This window comes from Dasypus novemcinctus, chromosome 6 (assembly GCF_030445035.2).
Source record: "Dasypus novemcinctus isolate mDasNov1 chromosome 6, mDasNov1.1.hap2, whole genome shotgun sequence".
NCBI classification, from domain to species: domain Eukaryota; kingdom Metazoa; phylum Chordata; class Mammalia; order Cingulata; family Dasypodidae; genus Dasypus; species Dasypus novemcinctus.
Window position 1 is genome coordinate 77,328,713 of NC_080678.1, and position 14,387 is coordinate 77,343,099.

The 14,387-nt window shown below is 35.8% G+C and overlaps 1 protein-coding gene across 1 annotated transcript in view; it reads right to left on the reverse strand.

The window, feature by feature from the left end:
• Window positions 1-239: 239 nt before the first annotated feature.
• DNA2 (DNA replication helicase/nuclease 2) overlaps window positions 240-14,387 on the reverse strand; it is a 70,526-nt gene continuing 56,378 nt past the window's right edge. Inside the window, exons 15-21 of the mRNA XM_004470522.4 lie at window positions 5,437-5,630; window positions 5,255-5,344; window positions 4,965-5,169; window positions 3,000-3,089; window positions 2,214-2,396; window positions 1,055-1,201; window positions 240-404 (exon numbers count right to left, since the gene is read on the reverse strand). Of these exons, the coding sequence (XP_004470579.2) occupies window positions 336-404; window positions 1,055-1,201; window positions 2,214-2,396; window positions 3,000-3,089; window positions 4,965-5,169; window positions 5,255-5,344; window positions 5,437-5,630 (978 nt within the window). The 3' untranslated portion in view covers window positions 240-335. The remainder of the gene's footprint in view (window positions 405-1,054; window positions 1,202-2,213; window positions 2,397-2,999; window positions 3,090-4,964; window positions 5,170-5,254; window positions 5,345-5,436; window positions 5,631-14,387) is intronic.

Genomic DNA, 14,387 nt, shown 5'->3' on the forward strand with positions numbered 1-14,387 from the left:
CAAATGTAATTCATCTTTAAAGCTGGTAAAAATTTATCATACAACAATACATAATATCTATAAACATAGACTTTTCACAGTTTTAGGTAGAATTGAACTAAAAATAAATACTGTGTTAAATTTTGTATAGTGATAGAACTTTAACAAGATTATAACAAAAAAATAAAAAACACAAAACTGGAACTCTGAAAGACTGCATTTTGTACCCTCTGAGTAAGAAAGATCTTCACAGTCTCAGCAGACACTGATTTTACAGCATACCCAAGTTACAAATAGTTTGCACCAGCTAGAGATGACCACTGCCCAAATATGAAAAAGGCAAGGGAAATAGTGCTTTATCCTCTTTGAAATTCACCCAGTATGTAACCAAGACTTTCATGTTCTCCTGGTGGAAGATCAATGATGTAAAATAAATTAAGGAAGATATATTTAACACAATATGGAATTACCCAAAACATTTCATGACATTATTCTTAACATTTTGTAATTTGGTTATAAGACTGCTTAAATATATATATATTATATATATTAAATATATATATGTGTATATATATATCCTTTTGTTATTCTATGGATCACTATGTACATAAGCAATAAGGTTTATTTATCTTAACCTAAGATGTTCATATAAATTCTTTCGAAGATTATCTATTTTTTTAAACAACCTACTAAATGACAAAATGACAAGTAATAATTTTCCTTTTTTTTTTTCTAACACAATCCTTTGTCCCGGATTTAAAAAGGTTATTAATTTAGGGTGAGAGGGACCAGAAGGGATTATGAATTTTCCTAGATGTGCAGGGATTATGGTTTTTGGAGCAAGAGATCAAGTCCCTCTTTTTCCCCTTCTCATTTCACAAACTACCCATCACTATCACCTCATTTCATTATTTGCTTAACCTTACTTCCTGTGAATTGTTTTCTCTTTCTTTTGTAGAATCTCATCTTTGAAATGCATCCATGGAAAACACAGGACACAATTTATACAAGCACATAAAAAAGGTAAACAAAACAGCACAATCAAATATGATCATATAAAGAACAAAAAGGATATTAATCTTTCTGAATTTAGATGAGAAAATAGCTTCTCCAAAGGAGGATAGCAGTTTAGTGAGGGGACACATCCAACAAGAATGAGCTTATGTTTGGCTCTAGTGATAGCAACATTAAGACGTCTCCAATCTCTCAAGAGTTCACCAAGCTGTAAGAAATATAATCTTCAATTCGTTTTCTGATTATATATATTTCAATCGTTTCACTTTGCTCTGACAAAGAACATGATTTGCCTTGAACTATTTTTCTAGTTTTAAAAACATGGATTGCTAAAATACTTCATCAACACATTAAAAATTCTAGGTAGTTGGAAAATCTACCCATGCCAACTACAAATATATTATGTTGTGTGTTATACCCAGCTATAATTTAAAATTAACAAATAGGTTGGGAATTGGCTATGGCTCAATCAGCTGGGCTCCCTTCTACCATATGGGAGGCCCTGGGTTTGCGTCCTGGGGCCTCCTTGTGAGGGTAGGCGGTCGCCCACAGGCCACGGAGTGATACCTGGCCCGCAGGCCCCCGCTGAGAGCCGACTCAGCAAGGTGATGCAACAAAAAAGAGAGACAAGCAAAAACACAGAAGAGTGCACAGCAAATGGACACAGAGAGCAGACAGCCCGCAAAAAGCCATGGGGGGGGGGTAATAAAAAATTTAAAATTTAAAAATTAAATTAACAAACACACATAATAAAAATAATTGCTTTCTCCATTCATTTGTTGCATTGTTTGTACTAGTAATACAAAAAATCAAAAAAGACTCAGGGGAGAGATGAGAATACACTGACATATCCATAAAATGGAAAAACTGCATCTGAAAAAAATAATCACACTTTGTGTATTGACATGGAAAGAGCTCCAGACTACACTACTAAGTGCACAAAAAAATTCTCACAGGTTATAAAAGAAACAAAAAATGTGATTATCTCTGAGGAGATAGTAGAAACTAAGTAGATGAGGGACAAAGGAGGGAGAATTTTTAATTGTATGTCTATACACAGGTATGTATTACATAGCCAAGAAAAACCAATCAAAGGGAGTAAAAAGACAAAAGACAAAACAAAACAAACCCTGGAGTTACCTATACACTTGAAATAAATTAGGAAGCTTTAATGTTTAAAATGCCCCCAAACAAATCAGTAATAAATACAATTAACTCACAGTTCCATCCTTATTACTTCTAACAAAAGATACTAGGATGATACTTTTGTCTCTTCCTTGGTATTTATCTACGGTATTAACTTCAACCATCCCAACAGAAGAACGTGCCAATAAATTGTTGATGTTCTTTAATTGTTGCTTATACGGTGCAATGATACCAATATCAGAGGGATTACATCCAGCCTGAATAGAAAAGGATACAACATAAAATGGAAATTTATTTGTTTTTTAAGTTTTACTGAATTTACTAAATTGAATGTTTACATTATATGCCCAACTGATGTTTATAAGAGATCTTCCTATCTTATAAAAGAAGTCAATACAAGTATTGAAGATGCTGTAAATTTATATCCATATTTCCCTTGATGAAATAATTCCCTCATCATGTAATTGCTTACTTGATTTTTAAATGTCCATGACAGCATATAAACCATGACACCAGACCAAAAAAAAAGGTAAGAAGAAATATATTTTACTTGCTGCTGTCCCTTACATAGAAGAGTTTCCAATCCCCAATCATACTGACTATAGAGGCACTGTATCGACAAGTTTGGAATTGTCTCATGTTACAAAAAGTCCTGAATAGAAACCCAAAATGCCATTATAAAAATTACATGACTTAGATACTTTTTTCTCAGAATAAAACAAAACCAATCACAGTTTAGTCTCCTTATCTTACAAACAAGGGTTAACACCAGATCTTAAGTTCCTTACAGCCCTAACATTCTCTGCCTCTGCACTTTGATATCAATCAGATCTCAAAATTCACAGTACTTTCTAAATTACCTTAATAAAAACCGAGGTCAGGAAAACTAAGAGTTTGGCTTCTGTTATGTTGCTCACACCACCTTTTTCAACTTGTTCCGGTGCTGGAACCTACAAAGAAAAAAAACCATCCTGCGTGTAAAACAATCGTTAATGTTAAGATTATTTTAAGTACATAGTTGGCCACAGACAGTGTCCTACCAGGTTTGTACTACCTATCTTTGTCCTAAAACGTGAACGTAAAAGAATGAACAAAAATTAATATTAGTCACGTTCAGAACATGCTCTGGTTCAGACTCAAATATCTATGAAAGTAGGGAAGCTGATGTGGCTCAAGCGACTGAACTCCCACCTACCACATGGGAGGTCCTGGGTTCAGTTCCCAGTGCCTCCTGGAGAAGGCGAGCAAGACAGCGAGCTGGCACGATGGGCTGGCATGGAGAGCTGACGAGACACAGGGCAGCAAGGAAGCACAAAGAAGAAACACAATGAGAGACACAACAAAGCAGGGAGCTGAGGTGGCTCAAATGAGTGAGTGCCTCTCCTACATGGAAGGTCCCAGGTTTGTTCCTGGTGCCTCCTAAAAAGAAGACGAGAAGACATAAAGCATACAGCAAATGGACACAGATAACAGACAGCAAGCACAAACAATGGCAGGGCGGATAAGTAAATAAATCTTTAAAACAAAAAACAAACAAAAAATAACCAAATCTCTATGAAAGCCAACCACACATTTGGCCAAGTGCTCTGCAAACTTTATGATCCCCAATTTTATAGAAATGAAAGGCCAGAAAGGCTAAATAACTTGCCCAAGAAGACCACACAATAAATCGTGGCACTAGGATTGAAATTTACATCTCGCTTTAATATCTGTGCTATTTCCAATTTCTTATTGCTTTTTAATGCATACAGCAGAGCAGATAAGATCTACCACACCTGGTAATCAACTCTCCAAGTACTATTTTGCTCCCATATCATCCCTAAGCAACCTTGATTATTTTATTACTTTTTTAGGAGGTAATGGGGATTGAACCCGGGACCTCATATATGTGAAGCAGGTGCTCAACCACCGAGCTACACCTGCTCTACTGCCTTGATTATTTTTAATTCCACCATACTTGGAATCCTGATGCTAAGAAAGAAGAGCAAAATTAACTACCTGGGCCTTTGTAAGGTAAATAATTGCAAATTAAAATTAATAAATTAGAATTTTGGTTTGTAAAAGCAGTCATTTGTGAGATGAGTTTTCATGAATAAATTTCCCAGAGGCTGCCTGCCCCTATGTGTTAAGGTAAAATCAAATTTTTGAACCTGACATGCTATGCCAATATCCGATATTACATCAAGGTACATGTGTTCAGACCCTATTTTAAACCATGAGCTGTGTCCAACCATCTTAATAACAACGAAGGACATAATTATTTTAGAGTACTATGCATAGATATAATTGGTCACTATATTCTTATTTGACTTATGTAAAGACTTTCAAATCAATGTAAAGAAGCACTCTATAAAACAAATTATAGCAGTATAAGGTCAAAACTTCCTTCTTAGTTTCTAGAACTAAAAATTAAGTCATTTAAAGTTCTCGTAAAGATTTTTGTTAAATGAGGATTTTTGTTTAATAATTTTCTTTAATGGTTTGTAAATAGGTCTTTAAATTGACATCAATTTATTGTGCCTTCCACCCACTCAGTACCCAGCCCTTTGGTATTATCCTTGCCAATTTCATTACTAGGAAAATATAATTATGTCCTTGAGTTCATTTACTGCCTTTTCATTTCCACAAGTCAATTTTGATAACTCCCAGAATAAATGTCCTTCCAAAGATACTGAGTCTATAGAAAGAAAAGACTGTTTTATTTTTTTGCATTGAAGAACAAGAAGTATACTAGTTTTACCTTATAGCTGATAATCTCTAATGGATCATACACCACTGCAAAGTGAAAAATTTTAATAGGACAAAAAAAATTTTTTTTTTCTTACCTTTTCTGTATTAAGAAAACAAACAGGATTTTTTGGCTCAAATACTCCATTCAGCCAAGGATTTTCAGAATAATCAGCATAAAATTCCAGTTCCAGCTTCACATCTTTAAAGTTAGGAAGATTTATCACTGCATTGGCCACTTTGTCTGATCCACACTCCAGCTTACCCTCATATATCAGCTTATTACTTAAGGACATAATTTTACTAAGGGAATTACAAAAAATAAGTTTAGTTTTGGAAGATGAAAACAAACATGAAAATCACATATAACTGATACTGTTATAAATACCTGTTCATTCTGTACTGCACAGTTAATTGTACAACAGCATTCTTATTCTGCTCCAGTCTCTTGAATAAGCTTTCTGTCATGCCAAGAGCTCTGTCAACAAATCAAATTCAGACTTATCAGTATACTAAAACTGTCCCTTAAGGAGAAACCAATTTAAAATTCAAACTAAAATGCCTGCTTACCTGGCTTCCCGGTTTAGCACTAGGGGAGGAAGCTGTTGATGATCCCCCACCAACACGAATCTCCGTGAAAAAAAAAGTGGCCCCAGGCAAACTGGTTGGCTAATTTGAGAGGCTTCATCCACAATACAAAAATCAAAAGTTTTACGGGAAAAAATTGGGTGATTTATCCCCATACATGTTGTTGCAACTATAAGCTAAAATCAAAGAAAATAGATTATTTATTTTTTCTTTTTAATTTTCAAATCTTTCTTTTTTTAATTTTTTTAGTAGTTGTAAATTTTGAAGAGCTATATAATATATACAAGAATTGTAATTTGTTTTTCCGATTTTTGATACCAAGATTAAAAAAACACTTTGTCCCCTAACAGTAATCCTCCAGTACTATTTTAATTCTGAAATGTTTATAGTACACAACAATTTAAGAAAAAATATTTTATTAAGAATTGAAAAAGCTCAAATTTTCAGACACTATGAACAATGTTCACATTTGGATATTTACAAATGAAAATTTGAAATATTTAAGAGATAATTTAGAAGTTTTTTAGAAAATGTCATTGAGGACTTCCATTTTCAAGAAGATAGAGTAGATGTACTTTCCCCTATTCCTCCCACTAAGAACAACTAAAATTCCTGGGCATTATATTAAAACAAACGTAGGAAGACTATGAAAAATGGAGAGAAGACAGACTGACTAGCAACTTTGGGATGAAACAGTGGTCAGTTTTCCAGGGTTTTTTTTTTTGTTTTTTTTTTGCCTCACAAATCCCAGACTTGAAGCTGAAAAAGCCAGCAACCCAGAAACATGAATAGGCACAGACCAAAAACAAGTCCCCAACAAAAGCCTACTTTCTCTAGCCAAAGGACAAGGAAAAGAACAACCTAGCAAGACAGAAAAGTTTTACACAATAACTGCTCTACTCAAGCCAACACCACAGAGAAAGTTGCCTCCACTCCTGCAAAGACCAAAGGCCAGTGTCAAAGGCCAAATGTGGGGGCTACACTTCTACCCTTGCCTGGGAAGGGTCAGAGAAGACCAAGTAGAGAGTTGGGACTTTTGAAAGGCCTTGCCATGCAATGTCAGCCTGGACCTCCACTCATGCCCAGCCATATCGAGGAGCCTCCCTGACGCTGGATGTCAAAGGCCAAGTAGGTTTTATTCCTCACCTGGTGGTAAGGAGGCAGCATACTCTTCGCCTACTAAAACAGGGTCAGAGGAAGCCAGCTAAAGCAGAAGTTTAAAATGAGACTCACAGTCTCATAACAACATGAAAATGCTTAGGTTTCAATCAAAATCACTAATAATACCAAGAATAAGGAAAATTTCAAACTGAACAAAAAAAGACAAACCTGCCAACATTAAGATGACAGATGTTAGAATCATCTGACAAAGATTTTAAAGGAGCCTTGATAAAAAACTTCAACAACCAATATGAAAAATTATAAAAAGCCTCAGCAAAAAAATAGAAGATAAAAAAAAAACAAATGGAAACTTCAGAAGTGGAAAACTGGACAACTAAAACGAAAAAACTCTCCAGATGGACTCAGCAAAAGACTGTAGGAGACAGGAAAAAACCATACGAACGGGAATATAGGAAAATAGAAACTATACAATCTGAACAACTGAGCAAAAACAGATTGGGGAAAAAAATGAACAAAGCCTCAGGAAACTGTGAGACTATCTTTGTATCTGTAGTCTCAGAAAAAGAGAAAGAGAGGGGTCAAGAGAGTCCTTCTGTGATCTAGAGGAGATGTACATCATTATTGCAGGGTGATGGGAATATGGGGAAACATGGGAAAATTACAATTGGTGTGACCTATAGACAGTGGTTAACAGCAATACTATAATATTCTTTCATCAATGCCAAGCTGTACTGTGTTGATAACGGAGGTGTATGGAAAAAATGTGTCAAATGTATGCTATGGACCATGATTGGTGGTGAGAGATGGATATTATCTCATATCTGTAACAAATGTTCCACCAGAGTGTGGAGTTGTATAAGCAGTCTACACATCCCTATGACTGTTTTGCAAGTTCACAACATCTGTAACAAAAACATAAAGAAAATAGTATGGGTTGGAGGAAAAATACACCAAACGTAAGATAAGGAATATAGTTGGTAGTGATATTTTGATGATGCTCTTGCATACTTTGTAACAAATGCTTCATACCAATGCAAAGAGTTGGTGGAGGGGTGATGTATGAGACCCCGTGTGATGTTATGTATGTTTATTTTCTACGTTTGCAATCTTTACTATACACTTATTGTTTAGGTGTGTTCATGTATGAATGATATACTTCAATAAAAATTTTTTAAAAATAAAAAAAAAAAAGTATTTGAAGAAATAATGGCTAAAAGCTTTCCAAATTCATTAAGTTGAGAGGACCCCAAACGAGATAAACCCAAAGAAATCCTCTCTAGGACATACATAATTAAAATTCTGAGAACTAAAGTAAAAGGAAAAAACTTGAAAGCAGCGAGAGAAAATGACACCTTACCAAGAGAAGAAAAATAACTCAAATGAATGGTTTGATGGATTTCTCATCAGAAATCATGGAGATGAGAAGGACATGGCACAGTATTTTTTAAATGGTGAAAGAAAAGATGTGTTAACCTGAATACTATACCTAGCAAAAATGTCCTTCAGGAATGAAAGGGAAATCAAGACATTATCACATGGAAGGAAAATTAAGAATTTGTTGCCAGCTGACCTACCAAGCTAAAAGAATGGCTAAAGAAAGTTCTCTGTGCTGAAAGAAAATGATAAAAGAAGGAACCTTGAAACAGCAGGCAGAAAGAAAGAACATGGTAAGCAAAAATATGGACAAATACAATAGACTGTCCTTTTTGTTTCTTTCGTCCCAAAATTATATGGTGGGAGCGGGCGTAGCTCAGTGGTTGAGTGCCTGCTTCCCATGTACAAGGAAGGTCCTGGGTTCAATCCCCCGAATCTACTTAAAAAAAAACAAAATTACATGGCTGAAAGGGGTAGTCTATGGAGGTTAGTCAGTTGAAAGAAAGCTAAAGGATAATCTTCTAAGGACTATATAACATAGTGATTTCAGTGGTGGATGATGATTGTGGTTAATAGTACAAATACAAGAACGTTCCTCTATTATGAGATGTTTAGATTATGAAGCTACAAGGGATAAATATAACTAATGTAACACATAGACAATAGTAAACAGTAATATTGTAATATTTATAGCAATGGCAAAGAAGGTACAATATCACTGCTAAAAGGGTCAATAATGGGGAGGTATATGCAGTATGGAGTAATGAAAATATTCTGAAATGGACTGAGCTGGTGACAGCAACACTCTGTGATGAAATTAAGAGCCAGTGAGTATACACTTTGAAGGGGATATACAAGGCAGGGGACAATATACCACAGTGAACCCCATAGTGAATGATGGACTGTGGTTAACAGTACAAATATAAGAATGTTCTCTCATGAACTGTAAGAAATACATAATACTAATACATGGCATTAATAACAGGATGGTTTGTTGGAAAAAACAGACCAATTATAAGCTATAGACTATAGATAGCAGTAATGTTATGATGATGTCCTTTCATCATTTGTAACAAATGTGTCACAACAATGTGAGGTGTTGGTAATGGGTGATGTATGTAAATCCTGTATGGTAGGTATGATTGTTTTGTTAACTCACAACTTCTCAAATTAAAAAAAATTATGTTTAACAGTTGAAGCAAAAATTGTTAACACTATTTGATGTAGTTGTTTGTTGAGGAAATATTTAAGACAACTACATTATAAACTGGAATGTGTAGAGCAATGTGGCTTCTAAGTTCACTTGAACAGGTGAAATGACAACACAAGTAGGCTGTAATAAGCTATGTTTATATAATGTAACACCTAGACCAACCACTAAAAAAGCTACACAAAGAGATATACTGGAAGCAGATGTGACTCAAGCGACTGAGTTCCCACATACCATATAGGAGGTCCTGGGTTTGGTTCCCAGTGCCTACTAAAGAAGACAAGCAAGGCAGCAAGCTGATGCAATGGACTGGTGCAACAAGCTGATGCAACAAGATGACAAGCAAGAGACACAAGGAAAAAAACATAATGAGAGACATAATAAAGCAGAGAGTGGAAGTAATTCAAGCAATTAGGCACCTCCCTCTTGCATGGGAGGTCCTGGGTTCAGTTCCTGGTGCCTCCTAAAAGGAAGACAAGCACATAACAAACAGCAAGCACTAACAATGAGGGGTGGGGAGAAAGAAATAAATAAAATAAATCTTAAAAAAGAGAGATATACTAAAAAACATTATAGATAAATCAAAATGGAATTCTAAAAAATGTTCAAGCACTCCACAGGAAGGGAGGCAAAAGAAAAGAGAAACAAACAAACAAAAAACAGAAAAGAAAACAAAAACTAAAATGGCATGCTCAAGCCCTAGACAAATCCATAACTACAGTAAATGGTTTAACCATGTCAATTAAAAGATAAATTGGCATAGATTTAAAAATATAAACTAATTATATGCTATCTATAAAAAACTAAATATAATTATAGGCATTTTGAAAGTAAAAGGATGAAAAAAATAAGTCAGGTGAGCATTAATGAAAGGAAATCAGGAGTTGCAAAATTAATATCAGATAAAACAGAGCAAGGAAAATTACCAGAGACAGAAAAGGACATTATATATGCTAAAAGGGTCAATTCACCAAGAAAACTTAGCAATTGCAAATGTATATGCACCAAACAAAAGAGATACAAAATAGGGGAAGTAAATACTGATACATGAAAAGAAAAATAGACAAATCCACAATTATAGTAGGAGACTTCAATACTGTTCTTTCAAGAAATGATAGAACAACTATACAGAAAACCTGCAAAGATATAGAATAACAAAAACACCATCAACCAAGAGGATCTAATTAACATCTATAGAACACTCCATCCAAAGAGAGGAGAATACACATTTTTTCAAGTGCCCATGAAAAATATACCAACACATACTATAAATGGGGCATAAAAAAAAACCTCAACAAATTTAAAGGAATTCAAATCATGCAACAGTGATTCCCCTACCACAATGGAATCAAATGGAAAATCATAACAGAGTGACAACAGGAAAAATGTCCAAACACTTAGAACCTAACAATACACTTCAGAATAATCCATGGCTGAAAAAGGAGGTCTCAAGGAGAACTAAAAAATACATTAAAGTGAGTGAAAACAAGAATACAACAAATCAAAACTGGTGGGACACAGCTAAAGCAAATCTTAGAAAAAATTTATATCACTAAATGTACAACTTAGAAAAGAGGAAGTGTCAAATCAATAATCTAAGCTTCCACACTCGAGAACCTAAAAGAGCAAAATAAATCCAAAGCCACCAGAAGAAAGGAAAAAATGAAGATAACAGCAGAAATCAATGAAATTAAGAACAGGAAAACAGAGCAGATCAATTTAACGAAGGGCTGGTTCTTGGAACAGAACAGTAAAATTGACCAACTCTACGAAGACTGACAAAGAAAAAAAGAGAGAAGACACAAATTATTACTATTAAGAATGAAGCAGGGAATATTAGGACAGAACCCTGCTGATATCAAGACAATTGAAAAGATAATAAAGGAATAGTATGAACGCATATATCTGACAGCTTAGACAGAATAGATCATTTCCTCAAAAAACAATATCACAAGTTACCAATAAGAACAGAATATTTGAACAGCTCAGTAACTATTAAGGACCTTGAATGCGTAAATTAAAAATTCCTGTACTTTTGGGAATATGGCAGATTATGGAGACACAGAACAAACTTCTCTCCCAAAAAATAATTAAGAGGACAAGCAAAAACAGCCTGGAAAAAAAAATCTTCTAGGGTTTGGGACACAAGGAGAAGGCTGGACACCGCCCAAAAGAGAGAGGGACAAAGGAAAAGAGTATCAGAGGAAAGACTGTGAGTAGAACCTGTAGCTGCAGCTGCTGGTGCCTTTCCCCGCACACTCCTGTGAGACAGGTTTAAATGCTCCTGCCTCTGCCCAGCAGCTAAGGACAGACGGAGCTGCAGGGATCTTCTCACATGCAAACAGGAGATAGAAGGACACCGCCTAAGGCTGACTCTGCTTTTGGTCAATAAATTTGGTCTGCTGTGTCCCATGAGCCCTTCCAGGCCAGGAGGGGAAGCGTCACTGTTTGTCTTGGGAGCACCCTCTCAAACACCCTCCCTACTGACTGGGACTGGTTGTTGAAGACACAGAGGGAAGAGGAATTATTTTCTATCCAGGGAAAGGGAGGGGGCTGCTGGCAAAGGGTAGAGAATAGCCTCTGAGAAAGACTGCCCACGAAGGCTCTAAATAGCCTTGAGGCAGGATTCTCTGTGACATTTTGCCTTCAGTGTTGGAGCAAATACACTGCAAAAAGGCTTTGGACTAAGATGGTGGCAAAGAGAGCCATCTGCTGGCTGAACAAGGAAGTGCAAGTGAAGTAATTAAATGAGAGGCTTTTTCCAGCATTTAGAACCTCCCTCCCCTTGGAAGTAGGTCTGCAACCCATTACTGGGTCCATTTTTCAAATCTAAACAACTAAGCGAGATAATCCTAAAGACTTAGACCAGGTTGAACCAAGAATCAAAGAACAGCAGTAACATACAGACCCCTGCCAGGAAATCCCTATAAGAGAGAGAGAAATTGGGGAGGAATTAATAAATAAAATAAATCTTTAAAAAAATAAAAGATTAGAGGGAAGTGGATGTGGTTGAAGCAGTTGAGTGCCTGCTTCCCACATGGGAAGTCCCAGGCTCAGTTCTCAGCGCCTCCTAAAAAACAAAAAGCAAACAACAAGCAAGTAAATGAAAAAACCAACTCAGGGGAGCTGATATGGCTCAGTGGTTGAATGCTGGCTTCCCACATATAAGGACCAGGTTTAATCCCCAAACCTGGTACCTCAAAAAAAAAAAAAAAAAAAATAGAAGCACATTTAAATTGCTCAAAGACAAAATTAGTGATTTTGAAGACAGAACATCCAAACTGGAAAAGACAAAAGAAGAGAATGGAAAAAATGGAACAAGGTCTCAGGGAGGTGAATGACAATATGAAACACACAAACATATGCATTATCGGTGTCCCAGAAGAAAAGAATGGAAAAGGGGCAAAAAGAGTATTTGAGGAAATAATGACCAAAAACTTTCCAACCCTCATGAAGGACATAAATATCAATATCCAAGGACAGTGCACCCCAAACGGAATAATTCTGAACAGAGCTACCCCAAGACACTTATGATACAGAATGGAAAGTATCAGAGATAAACACAGGGGTGTCCCCCGCGTAGGGGAGCCCCACGCGCAAGGAGTGCACCCATAGGGAGAGCCGCCCAGCGCGAAGGAGGGAGCAGCCTGCCGAGGAATGGCGCCGCCCACACTTGCCGTGCCGCTGACGACAACAGAAGCGGACAAAGACACAAGACGCAGCAAAAAGACACAGAAAACAGACAACCGGGGGAGAGGAGGGGAATTAAATAAATAAAAAATAAATCTTTAAAAAAAAAAAAAAATTCTAAAAAAGTAAACCATTTAAAAAAAAAAAAAAAAAGAGAGGATTCTGAAAGCAGCAAGAGAAAAGCAAAGTATCATACAAGGGATCCTCAATATTAACTGCCAACCTTGTATCAGAAACCACGGAGATGAGAAGAAAGTAATATGATGTATTTAAGGTACTGAAAGAGAAAAATTGCTAGTCAAGAATTCTGTATCTGGCAAAACTGTCCTTCAAAAATTAAAATGAATTCAAAGTCTTCACAAACAAAAACTGGTAGTGTATGTTACCAAAAGACGAGAATTACAAGAGATACTAAAGGTAGTGCTGCAGCCTAAAAGGAAAAAACAAGGGTGAGAGACTTGGTGAAGAGTGTAGAAATGAAGACTATTCTGAAGGGTAAATTAAAGGGTAAAAAAACAGACAATAAGAAGATATGACAACAGAAAGCCAAAGGACCAAAAAAGCAAGTAATGTCTTTATAGTAATGACACTGTATGTTAATGGCTTCAACTCCCCAATCAAAAGACATAGACTGATAGAATGGATTAAAAAAATATGAGCCATCTATATGCTGTTTACAAGAGACTCAACTCAAATGTAAGGACACAACTTGGTGAAAAGTGAAAGGGTGGAAAAAGATATTTCATGCAAATAATAACCAAAAGAAGCTGAAGTACCACTACTAATATCTTAGAAAATAGATTTTGAATGTAAAACTGTTTAAGGGATGAAGAATGTCATTATGAATTAATAAAAGGGGCAATTCACAAAGAAGAAATAACTATCCTAAATATTTATGCACCTAACCTGGGTGCCCCAAGATCCATGAGGCACCTACTGGCAAATTTAAGGGAGAAATAGACATCTCTACAATAATAGTTGGAGACTTCAATACACTACTCTCAGTATTAGATAGAACATATGGACAGAGGATAAAGAAAGAAACAGAGAACTTGAATAATATGATAAATGAACTAGACCTAACAGACATCTGTAGAGCACTGAACCCCCAAACAGCAGGATATACATTCTTCTCAAACGTGCACAGATCCTTCTCCAGGATAGACCATATGTTGGGTCACCAGACGAGACTCAATAAATTTTGAAAGACTGAAATTATAAAAAACATTTTCTCTGATAATAACAGAATGCAGCTGGAAATCAATAAAGGTCAGAAAAAAGGAAAATTCATAAATATATAGAGATTAAACACTCCACTCTTAAATAATCAGTGGGTCAAAGAAGAAATTGCAAGAGATTCAGAAAATATCTAGAGACAAATGTAAATGAACACAACATATCAAAATCTATGGGATACCACAAGGCAGTACTGAGAGGAATATTTATAGCCCTCAACACTTACTTTAAAAAAAAAAGAGCTAAAACTGAAGAATGAACTGCACACCTGGAGGAACTAGAAGAACAGCAAACTAATCCC